The sequence below is a fragment of the Salmo salar genome, chromosome 04 (assembly GCF_965601325.2).
Source record: "Salmo salar chromosome 04, fSalSal1, whole genome shotgun sequence".
NCBI lineage: Eukaryota > Metazoa > Chordata > Actinopteri > Salmoniformes > Salmonidae > Salmo > Salmo salar.
Genome location: NC_138294.1, coordinates 22,797,308 through 22,809,812, shown reverse-complemented (window position 1 = coordinate 22,809,812; position 12,505 = coordinate 22,797,308). Strand labels below are relative to the sequence as shown.

At 44.9% G+C, this 12,505-nt stretch overlaps 1 protein-coding gene across 2 annotated transcripts in view; it reads left to right on the top strand.

The window, feature by feature from the left end:
- The window catches only part of LOC106602380 (neuronal membrane glycoprotein M6-a), a 64,681-nt gene that overhangs the window by 17,303 nt on the left and 34,873 nt on the right, over window positions 1-12,505 (top strand). Inside the window, exon 1 of one of the 2 annotated variants that reach the window (XM_014194978.3) lies at window positions 719-980. The exons of the other annotated variant lie outside the window; for it this stretch is intronic. Within the exon in view, the coding sequence (XP_014050453.1) occupies window positions 944-980 (37 nt within the window). The 5' untranslated portion in view covers window positions 719-943. Of the gene's footprint in view, window positions 1-718; window positions 981-12,505 lie in introns of those variants that run through there. 2 annotated transcript variants of the gene reach the window in all.

The following is a 12,505-nucleotide window of genomic DNA, read 5'->3' as shown; positions in this document are numbered from 1 at the left end:
CCAATTCAGCAGTATTATTCCCAATTTCCATTTAAAGAAACTCACAGGGAAGTAGAGTTTCTCCTTCCATTCCTCCTTCTCTCTTTTACACTCCTTCCTCCAAAAACATGGTTATTCATATTTATGCTTAAGACATTTAAAGGGAAGAGGAGTTGATCTTTCTCTCCCAGTCCAGTTATGTGCTTCCTGGTGTTGCGGTTTCTAGTAATGGACTGGAGGAATTGATCATCTTCAGAAGAACAGAAGGAATGAGATCAGGGGCTGCCGCGCTCTGAGAGAGAGAGAGAGAGAGAGAGAGAGAGAGAGAGAGAGAGAGGGGGGGGAGAGAGAGAGGGTGGGGGGTAAAGAGTGAGAGAAAAAAGAGGGAGGGGGAGACAGAGAAAGGGAGAGAGCGATATGGGTGTGAGAGTCCGAGCGAGATGGGAGTGAGAGCTAGAAGAGAGGGAGGCGTGTGAGTGCCGGAGAGAGAAAGAGAGAGAGAGGAGTGAGGGAGGGAGGGAGGGGTGTGAGTGCCGGAGAGAGAAAGAGAGAGAGAGAGAGAGGAGCGAGGGAGGGAGGGAGGGGTGTGAGTGCCGGAGAGAGAAAGAGAGAGAGGAGCGAGGGAGTGGTGTGAGTGCCAGAGAGAGAGAGAGCGAGAGAGAGAGAGGAGCGAGGGAGGGAGGGAGGGAGGGGTGTGAGTGCCGGAGAGCGAAAGAGAGAGAGGAGGGCGAGGGAGGGGTGTGAGTGAGAGTCTGAGAGAGACGGCACAACACTGAGAGCGGACTTCCCTAGGAGCTGCTCACTGCTACAACGCCACAACTCACAGCTAGGGGACAAAACACACCCCAACACACACTCACACTGTACACACACATAGCCGAGAGGAGGCTTTATACACTTGTGACCGAGAGGCTTTGTGAAATTTCTGTGTATTGAAATCGAAGTGGACACAAACCCAGTCACAATGGAAGAGAATATGGAAGAAGGACAGAATTCAAAAGGTACGGTGTAAAATCTTCTAAAAAAATGTAAATATCTCGGAGCTATCCATTTTTCCTTTGTGTTGCTGCTGCTGCAACTGTACGTACTGTATGCCTATGTTACACACTCTCTCTTTGACACAGACATGTATTTGGATGCTGCCAAGCAAAGAAGAAGCTACTGATGCAGACAAAGAAACACATGGATTGTAATTACTTGAGTGTTTTTGGGAGATTTTTTTTCTCATTATTATTGATTGTCATCGTCGTTCAGAGTTCATTGGAATTGCGCTGGTTTTATTTTGATTTGAGCAATGCTGTTTTGAAAGGTGGAGGGAGGGGTGGATGGAGGGAGGGAGAGAGAAGGAGGCGGGTGTTTGGGGGTCCCTTGTTTGTTGAGTGGTGGATTGGAGGGGGGTCCGTGGGAATTTTCTTGTCTTCTGCTTGAACGCTTGTCTTGACGGCTCACAAGAGACAGCGGAGAAGTTCATTTATTTCCCTCCCTCCCTCCATCCCTCCCTCCTTCTCTCACTCTCTCAATTTTCCCCGTGTATGGCAACAATGCAGCCATTACTTTGCCATCTAAGCTGAAATCAGCTGAAATCAGATTAGCGCGCCTGTCCTCCTGTCCCTTTGTCTCAGTAACAGTTGTTTGTTTAGTGGCGGGGTGCATGGCTGCTGTACCATTCATCTCATTTAACGGCACTGTGCGGGGTGGCGGGTGTGTCTTGTCGGGGGGGGGGATCATCAGAACACGTATGCAGCGCTAGCTAAGACTATATACCCATTATGAATGAAAAATGCGAATGCATTGTCTGTTATTGAGATGGAATTCATTTTTTTGACTGTTTTTAAAGATGACGTACACTCTTAGCCAATCAGAGCTAAGCATGGGGACCCATCTTTAGCCCAAGCAGATGCTTCCCTTCCTTCCCTTCCTTCCCTTCCTTCCCTTCCTTCCCCTCCCTCTCCTCCCCTCCCCTTTGCCTCCTCCCCCACGCCGCTTTCACATACACAATTTACACATATGAACCACATACCCCCGCCCCTCCACTAAAACAGGTTACAAAAGGTTACACTTGGGGTTGGAGTGTAGAGAGAGAGACAGAGGGGGAGAGAGACAGCGATAATCTTCCATAACAAAGTCATCACCTACAGAGAGATTAACCTGGAGAAGATTCCCCTAAGCAAGATTCTCCTGGGGCTCTGTTCACAAACACAAACCAACCCCACAGAGCCCCAGGACAGCAACACAATTAGACCCAACCAAATCCTGAGAAAACAAAAATATAACTACTTCACACATTGGAAAGAATTAACAAAAAAACTGCGCAAACTAGAATGCTATTTGGCCCTAAACAGAGAGTACACAGTGGCAGAATACCTGGCCACTGTAACTGACCCAAAATTAAGGAAAGCTTTGACTATGTACAGACTCAGTGATCATAGCCTTGCTATTGAGAGAGGCCGCCATAGGCAGACCTGGCTCTCACGAGAAGACAGGCTATGTGCACACTGCCCACACAATGAGGTGGAAACTGAGCTGCACTTCCTAACCTTCTGCCAAATGTATGACCATATTAGAGACACATATTTCCCTCAGATTACACAGACCCACAAAGAATTTGAAAACAAATCCAATTTTGATAAACTCCCATATCTACTGGGTGAAATACCACAGTGTACAATCACAGCAGCAAGATTTGTGACCTGTTGCCACAAGAAAAGGGCAACCAGTGAAGAACAAACACTATTATAAATACAACCCATATGTATGTATATCTATTTTCCCTTTTGTACTTAAACTTTTTGCACATCATTACAACATTTTTACATTTACATTTTAGTCATTTAGTATTTTACAACACTGTATATAGACATAATATAACATTTTAAATGTCTTTATTCTTTTGGAACTTGTGTGAGTGTAATATTTACTGTTCACTTTTTATTGTTTATTTCACTTTTGCTTATCCATTTCACTTGCTTTGGCAATGTAAACATGTTTACCATGCCAATAAAGCCCCTTGAATTGAATTGACAATGAGAAAGAGGGAGTGAGAGAGGGGGAAAGGAGAGAGAGAGAGCGAGAGAGAAGGAAAGAGAGAGAGTGAGGGAGTGAAGGTTCCATGCCATGGTCATTGTCCTTCCAGTGGTACCCGGCGCGTCTTTAAGTAACTGTTCTGCTGCTCGCTCATTAGTCCTGACCCACTTCTGAAATAGAGAGAGAGAGAGCGTAAAGAGAGAGAGGGAGATGGAGGGAGAGAGAGAAAGAAAAACAGGGCGGCTTAAACATATCATTTTGTTTTTGTAGACCCCATAAGCTTTCTTGTCTCACTGTCTCTCTCATCCTCTCTCTCTATCTCTTTCTCTATCCCTTCTCTCTCTCTCTCTCTCTCTCTCTCTCTCTTTGTCTCTGTCTCTCTATATCTCTCTCTCCCTTCCAATGCCAAAATAACTACAACCATATGGCGATGGTACTCAATGTGACCAAATCCAAAATGTTCCCCATCACAGTTTGTCAGCAACAGCAACAGAGTCTGTCTATGTTTACCGACAGGGGTTGGTGGGATTAGATGGTTGTTTACTTCTGAGTGAGCACCACCCACCTCTGGGAGAAAATGTGTCAGCCCCGGCCTTTGGAAAATCTTCAACTGCTGGACTCGAACCATTTGAGGTTCCCAGTTCAATTAGTTGTTTCCCTGCGTGTCATCTCTTCATTATCATACTCTCTAGTCAAAAGAGGCAGGTGCTGAAAGCAGAGGGTCTGTGACTATTTGTCCAGGCAGTTGTTGCCTTCTCGAGATAATAATGAATGCCTTGGGGTGTTGGCTAGCAGAATAGTGATAGTCTCTCTCTCTCTCTCTCTCTCTCTCTCTCTCTCTCTCTCTCTCTCTCTCTCTCTCTCTCTCTCTCTCTCTCTACTTCCCTCTATGCGGCTGCGGGTCTCCTATACTTCATTGTGGCATGCTTGGCTAATCACAAATATAGCCGAACCCACCGAAAAAAAATTATCAATGCAAATCTCTTTAGCAGGCTGAGGGAAGGGACAATTGGAGGGAGAAGGCAAGGGATGACAGAAGGAAGGATGGAGGGAGGGAGGTAGCTGGGTGAGGAGAGAATGTGCTGTGGAGAAACAAAACGACAGCGATGGTGGTGACGACGGAGAGATGGGAGGTGCTCTTTCGCTCTCTCTCTCGCTCTCTGATGGATGGAGGGGATGTTGTTTTGGAGAAAGCAGGAGGGATAGCGGGAGTGGATTTGAAGGAAGGATGGAGATTAACAAGGTAATGTGTCGATTTTTGAGAAAGCAAATACCGCCTACCCATATATCAACGCGGCAACACACAGTTACACAGACATCAATCACTGTATGCACACACACACACACACACACACACACACACACACACACACACACACACACACACACACGCACGCGCACACGCACACGCACACACGCACAAACACACACACACATAAACATATCTGGTCTCCCCAAACACTTCGATTTAGAAATACATAGCATTAGGAAGTACTATGTGGGGGGAGGGGGGGGGGGGTACTGTTGACGGTACTGATGAACATGGTGATGATTCTGATGATGTTATGGTGTTTGATTATGGGGACGGTGATGCTGAATGTTATGGTGATGACTGGTTGTGACAAAAGTGCTATTTGCTGACTAAAAACTCCTGCCTGATTTCAATAAACTATTCCCTGTCATCCTCAACCATCTCCAATCTCTCGTTGATTGTATCAGGAAGTACAGCACTTCCACTTTGTAAAGCATTCATAGCTTGGAAAATGGAGGGCTTATAATATAATTCAATTAGAATCAAGCCGGTCTCTGAGGCAGTTTGAATATTGAAGCACTATTGATTTATCCGGGCGTGATAAGCCGCAGCGGGAGTGAAATGAAATACCCAGGCTGCACTCCCCCATCTACAGCTAGCATCATGCTGCTGTTGCTATCAACAGAACTCCATTGTATGAACTCCAACAGAACTCCATGGTATGAATGTATGAACATACATCCTTAGCACTCTCTTGGATCTTTGTAACAGAGCTGTGTGGGATTTTCGCGGCTGATAGATGTATGTGGATCAATTTGAATGACTAATTGACTCTCTTCCTTCACTTTGGGGTAAAGTTATTGGATGTTGCTTGTCTTTTAGGACAGTGGAGCTTTTTTTCTGTTCGTACAAACAGTCGAGTTGAGACAATTGTTGTCACATTACTGACTCTGGTACATAAATAATCGACTACTGGCCCACTGTGGATTGCATCAATGATTGAGCCTGAAAATATAGTTAGAGAGTGTACTGTGCTGTGAAATGGGGGCTGAAATGACACTGGTCCCCTCCAAACTGAGGTTCTGTGACAAAAATACTCTCATTCTCTATGCGTGTGGATGAAATATTGAACCAGTGTTTTCAGTGACATAGTTCTATAGAGATCCCTCACACTCTACCGACTACAAACTCACCTTAGGTGCTTGTCTAGGCTCTTTGATTACATTCTTGATGGTCTGTGACTCAGACTGTGGGTTCCAAGATAGATATCTGAATCAACTTGATACAGTACCTGTGTAAGCCATAAGCTACAAATCACCATCCCCTTCAGCCACCAGTGGGTATTGGCCTAGAGAAAGTGATCCATAACTCTCAGTATCCAAGAGGCAGTGGGAGTTAGTGGGCCGTGGGGGTCATGCAGAGAAGGAGGCAGGCAGGGAGATAGGCAGGGAGGGAGGCAGGGAGCAAAGGAAAGAAGCATGTAGGCAGGCCTATGGGAGGCAGGGAGAATGGGAGGGAGGCAGAGAGGCAGGCATGGAGAGAAGAGAAGCAACCCTACCGTGTTTCAGATAAGGGTGCAGGGAGGGAGGGAGGCAAGTCTGGGAGTAGTGTTCCGTTGCGCCAGGGTCATTGCTAGACTGGCCTTGTCACTGATAAGACCTGAACTATACAACTTCCTGCCTGGATGGTCCTAGTGTAGTCTATTTAGGCCAGAAAGACCCGGCCGGGGCTTCCCTCTCTTACCTTCTGTCTGCTCCACTCCTCTCCGGACTGCAATTATGCTAACAAGCTTTCTCATTGTTACAGCTTGAGGAGCATGGTGACTAAAGTTCTGAGAGAAAGGTCAGGGTACCAGGGCAACGCCACCGATTACGTCCGATGAGTGTTCTGACTGGGGTCTCTGGGAAAGCGGACTTTGGCTAGCGATGGACTGGCTATAACTGAACAATAGCTTCTCTTACAGTCTTCTAGATTTTTGTAGTTGTTGGAGCAGAATTGTATTGAAGTCAAGCAACTGTTTTGTTGTGCTCTGTTCAGATGGGTACGATTGCTTACCTCAAGGCCTTTGTTGATTAGCCTAATCTACCAGACTGTATGTTCCCCAGGGAGCGCCACTGTATAAACCCTTTGTTAGACTAAATGACGTGCGACACCAAGGTCATGGGTTCAAAACCCAGCCAGGAATACAGTCATTTGTTGACATTACATCAACACTTACTGTCATTTAGGAAACATCACCTGATTATGACACATTTAACATGTAGCTTGGAGTAAATTACTCTGTGTGTACTGTCAATCTAGAGCACAGTAGAACGTACTAGAACTGCATACTCAATCTAGCTGGACAGGGTTATAGTCGTTGGACTTTGATAGTGCACAGTGACCGACAATAACATCTATAGACTGGTGCAATGTCAGTGGTGTTTCAGGCTAATAGCAATTATCTAGCCTGAGATTTGTCATTTCCCATCCCATTGTCCTTGCGACAGGTAGCCTACGTTGCGCCACATATTTGGGTTGAGAATCGTTGTTCAACAATGATCGCTTTACGATTGAATTTTCATGCCACTGGCCAGTTCTAAAAGGACCATCTTTAAATGTATAATGGAATTTGTCCCCGGGTGAAAATTGGATGCTTTGTCTTCTATCGATTTTTGGCGTTCGCCTTTTGTTTTTGGGGCAGTGTATTAATGAAGTCGAGCAACTCGTTTTGTTATGCTGTGTGCAGACAGACAGCCAGACAGCTGTCACGGTCCACTCATCATCGCTCATTCTGTTCATTGTGTTGTCATCATAAAAGGATGTCAGCCGAAGAACAGTTAATTCATTTTCATTTGCAGTTATCAGATGATACTAAGACCTTACGAGGCATTCATAGATACTTTAATGCAGTATACCTGTATGCCTTAGATAAAGTGTTACCCTCGGGCTATATTGTACATTGTCAGTCTTTTGCAATGGAACAGGAAAGCATCATAGATGCTAGCTCCCTAGCAAGGCCACTAAATATGGGTATACAACCAATAAAATGTGATTTCATTTCATTAGCAAGGCCATTAGCAGTGCTGCGGTGTCTCGCAGGATGGACTCCATAAAGAGACACTTTGTTTAATGCTGTTGCCGAGTGTTCCTGGTTTACGATGCTGCCTGTGCCTGTACTGACACAGAGGCTAATGAATGACCTCTAATTACAGTGCAGTTAGTACCAGCACCATCATTTAGCACTTCCTGTTTGCCCCCCCGCCCCCCCCCCCCCCCACCCCCCGGCAAATGAACATGAATCAAATCCAGTTAGTAACACTATAGCAGGACACAGACATGGACACTCTTCTCATTCCCCAATGTCATGCTGGTGTTAGGAGATGGTTGTGGAATTGGTGGCTTAAAGTGAGACCAGAGGGGATTGAGTATAATGATGGGGAGGAGGATGATGTTGAGGAAGAGGAAGCGAGGGAAGGGAAAGGGGAAACCTAGTCAGTTGCACAACTGCATGCGTTCAACCGAAATGTGTCTCGTTAGAGGATAATGGTGTAGCGAGACACACGAGATACACGATGAGGTCGCAGTGATCACATCGTTCCGAGCGTTAAGACTCCCAACGTAATGACTGCAGAGGTAGTGAGTGCAGTGTACTATGTCCACAGACTGAGGCAGTTCAAATTCTGTTGATTCAGAATTTAAGATGAAGTACAGGGCCAGAAAGGAGAGGTCAGGGTTCTGTTGTTGTGTCTGCTGCTCTTGAGGGAAGCACCCAGGTACTTAACCCCTGTGTTTTATTACGAGCCCTCGTTGACGTCGTAAAAATAGGCCTTTTATTTATTTTATGCCTCTTTTGGCTGATAGCAGCCACGAACCTCATGTATTATGGAAGACATGTGGAAAGGTTTCTGTTGGATTGTTGGACTGGTAAAGGGTTGCCACAGGCACCGATGTCTGTTTCAAGCCATGGGTGTTTCATCCAAAGACTACTCTCTTTACCACAGTTGCTAGAGAGATCAGCTTTGTTACTCTCAGCTCTCGGGGTGATGTGGTAGTGAAACTATCTATCTAAAAGCCTTTGAGCAGCAGAAGGTAGCGTTTCCAAGGGAAGAGATACATATGAGTGTGAGAGATGTTCCACTTGATGAAAGACTGCATTCCTCTTGCTGTGCAGGTATACATTCAAATAGTTTATTGATGTGAAGACTGGAATGCATTGGCATGCCATTGGGAACCAACCTGTGGAAATGAATAGGATGCAGCTATCTTTTCCCCTCTCTCACAGGGATGTGATGACACAACTTACAGTCCCTAATGCCCCTGCTTAGTGAATGTATGGGGTGATTACAGGGTATCTGTTACTGGAGGGCATCACTTACTATGCTCTCACAGAAACACTATACACCGCTATTGATTATAGTAGCATCCCCAACACAAAGTTACATTATTCGTTTTTTGAGCACATTTTATATTTTATTTTCACGTTTTTATTGCTGGACATAGAAGACTGTAAAAACACCAGGAAATCAGCTCCAAGTGGTTTTAATTTTGGAAATCTGTACCCAAGTATTCCCACGCATAATAGAGAGACACATGTAAGCAAGGTTTGAAATGATTATGCTTTAGTCAAATATTATATATGTTTGGGCTTCTTGCAGTCAATTTGCAGTCTATAATTTATTGGTAATTAAGTTCCGGCCCCCAGACCATCCGATCAAGAAAAACATTGGCCTGTGGCTAAATCTAATTGATCCCTGACAAGCTTTAATACTCCCAGTGACATATAGTATGATACCCAAGTTTATGCATGCTTATAACAAGTGATGATACAATAATAATGCATTAAACCGACGAGCTTTAAGTGAAGTCTTACCCAAAAAGCATACAGCTTTGGGTTTATTTGAACGTTTATTTGGCCCATCTTTGTACCATGAGAGGTTAAGGTAATGCATATTAGATTAAGCTGACCCAGAATTAAAGCTAGTGAATGAATAATACATTTACCATGAGTCATCTTGTGGAAAATGGTGCTATGGAATAATGCATTTGACAACACTTAAAAGAAGACAGAGCTGCTTTTTAGCCCCGCAAAATGGCCACTTTTACCACACAGCAAGTTAATTGAGCAACACTATGTGGATGAGAACAGTGGTGCTTCTAAATTGTAGACACAGACACTAATCTGACACAACCCAAAAACAGGATGTGCTTTATACCATGATGCTATTATTAGCGATATCTTTAAGTTATTTATACGTAGGTTAACCTGTTCCTATCCTATTAGCTGCTAGCCCAGATTCTGTTTAGCTACAGATGTAGGATCTTAATTTGAGCTAGTTTGTTACAGCAGGAAAATAATCCTGCAGCAACAGGAAATGTGAATTATAATGTGGATTATAATGAATGGACATTTTTGTAGAGGTTGATACATTTTTCGTTAATTGCCTCAAATACACTACAAATGTACATTTCCTGCAAAGCAGAAATATCCTACATCTGTGCATAAACTGTAGCTAATGGTGCTAATTGACAGACATCCCTGGCGCAGGACTTTTCCAGTGAAGTACACATCATGTAGAGGGGCTTTTGAGGGATAGCTTCCTGTGAAATGGCAGCTTGCCTGCCAGTACCCTGTGTTATTTAGTTCTGTCAGGACTTAGCCTGTATATCAGTTGTGGGATTCAAATCAAATGTGATTTGTCACATGCGCCAAATACAACAGGTGTAGACCTTACAGTGAAATGCTTACTAACCAACAATGCTTTAAGACGTTAAGAAGGAAAACATGTTAAGTAAAAAATAGATAAGTAAAACATTTTTTAAATAAAAGTAACAAATAATTGAACAGCAGCAATAAAATAACAATAGTGAGGCTATATACAAGGGTTAATGTGCAAGGGCACCGGTTTGTCGAGGTAATTGAGGTAATATGTACATGTAGGTAGAGTTAAAGTGACCATGCATAGATAATGAACAGAGAGTAGTAGCAGCAGCGTAAATGAGGGGTCTGGGTAGCCCTTTGATTAGCTGTTCAGGAGCCTTATGGCTTGGGGGTAGATGCTGTTAAGAAGCCTCTTGGACCTAGACTTGGCGCTCCGGTACCACTTGCCATGCGGTAGCAGAAACAACAGTCTATGACTAGGGTGGCTGGAGTCTTTGACAATTTTTAGGGCCGTCCTCTGACACCGCCTGGTATAAAGGTCCTGGATGGCGGGAAGCTTGGCCCCAATGATGTACTGGGCCGTACGCACTACCCTCTGTAGTGCCTTGCGGTTGGAGGCTGAGCAGTTGCCATACCAGCCAGTGATGCAACTAGTCAGGATGCTCTCGATGGTGCAGCTGTAGAACCTTTTGAGGATCTGAGGACCCATGCCAAATCTTTTCAGTCTCCTGAGGGGGAATAGGCTTTGTCCTGCCCTCTTCACGACTGTCTTAGTGTGTTTGGACCATGGTAGTTTGTTGGTGATGTGGACACCAAGGAACTTGAAGCTCTCAACCTGCTCCACTGCAGCCCCGTCGATGAGAATGTGAGCGTGCTCGGTCTTCCTGTAGTCCACAATCATCTCCTTTGTCTTGATCACATTGAGGGAGAGCTTGTTGTCCTGGTACCACATGGCCAGGTCTCTGACCTCCTCCCTATAGGCTGTCTCATCGTTGTCGGTGATCAGGCCTACCACTTAGGTGTCATCGGCAAACTTGATGCTGGTGTTGAAGTCGTGCCTGGCCATGCAGTCATCAGTGAACAGGGAGTACAGGAGGGGACTGAGCACACACCCATGATGGGCCCCTGTGTTGAGGATCAGCGTGGCGGATGTGTTGTTACCTACCCTTAGCACCTGGGGGCGGCCCGTCAGGAAGTCAAGGATCCAGTTGCAGAGGGAGGTGTTTAGTCCCAGGGTCCTTAGCTTAGTGATGAGCTTTGAGGGCATTATGGTGTTGAATGCTGAGCTGTAGTCAATTAACAACATTTTCACATATTGTAGGTGTTCCTTTTGTCCAGGTGGGAAAGATTAGTGCATCAGTGGATCTGTTGTGGCGGTATGCAAATTGTAGTTGTTCTAGGGTTTCTGGGATGATGGTGTTGATGTGAGCCATGACCAGCCTTTCAAAGCACTTCATGGCTACAGATGTGAGTTCTACGGGATTGGTTGGTCCTATAGCCGCAGAGCAATCCAGCTGGGTTGTTGTGGAAACAGCTTGGTGATGCTGTGAGCTTGTTGTGGTACAGCCAGGATGTCTATGTGTTTATTTCCATCACTGTAGTCTGTCTACAGGCTACATGAGGATCAAATACTGTGTGGCCATGGAGATCCTATAAAATTCTTTATGTAATTCTACGTGAATGGCTAATGGCCGTATTGCAGAGCCAAAATGAAACATCTCTGCAGTCAAACTGTGTACGTCACCGCACGTTCAGAAACGTTTATCTTTCTCCACCAGGCTCAAAGCAGTTAGTTTCTCATCCAAATCTACTAGATTTCAATTTTCTCAGACCGCCAAAAAAACACGGTGGGTTAAGATGTACATCACCATGGCAGGGCGTTTTAAATGAACCTTTCCTTGGTACGTGAAGCGGCTTTAATATCATCCGGTCCCCCCCCCCCACCACCACCACCACTCTCTCCTCCACTGTATCCTCTTTGTATTAATCTGAGTCTGTCTCTTAGCAACCGGATGATTGACAGTTGAGGATTGCTTTTAGCGGCGGGGGGAGATGCTGTCAGCTAGAATCATACGCTCCCACAACAAAGACAAACATGGTCAAGCTCTTTTCTTTCCATTCACCTTGTGTAGATTCAATCCTTTGCTGTTTGACATGGAGGGATGGTCATTGTATTAGGTGTTTAGATCAACACCCTTTTGTTTGTATTCATCGTCACATTTTAGCAGTGACGTTTGAGACAATTATTGACAAAGGAACTTTATGGTTTGATTGTATGTTTTGTGATTTTGGTTAGTCCTCTCTGTGTGTGGTGTGAGATGTTTTGATGTGTCGTTTTTACACACACACACACACACACACACACACACACACACACACACACACACACACACACACACACACACACACACACACACACACACACACACACACACACACACACACACACACGTGTGCACGCAAATACACACCCACACACATACACACACACACATTTTATAATCCTTGTAGGAACCAGAAAATGTATTCCCTTTCAAAATCGTTTTTTCCTTAACCCCTAAACCTAAACCTTAACCCTAGCCCTTAACCTAGCCCTAACTCTAAACCAA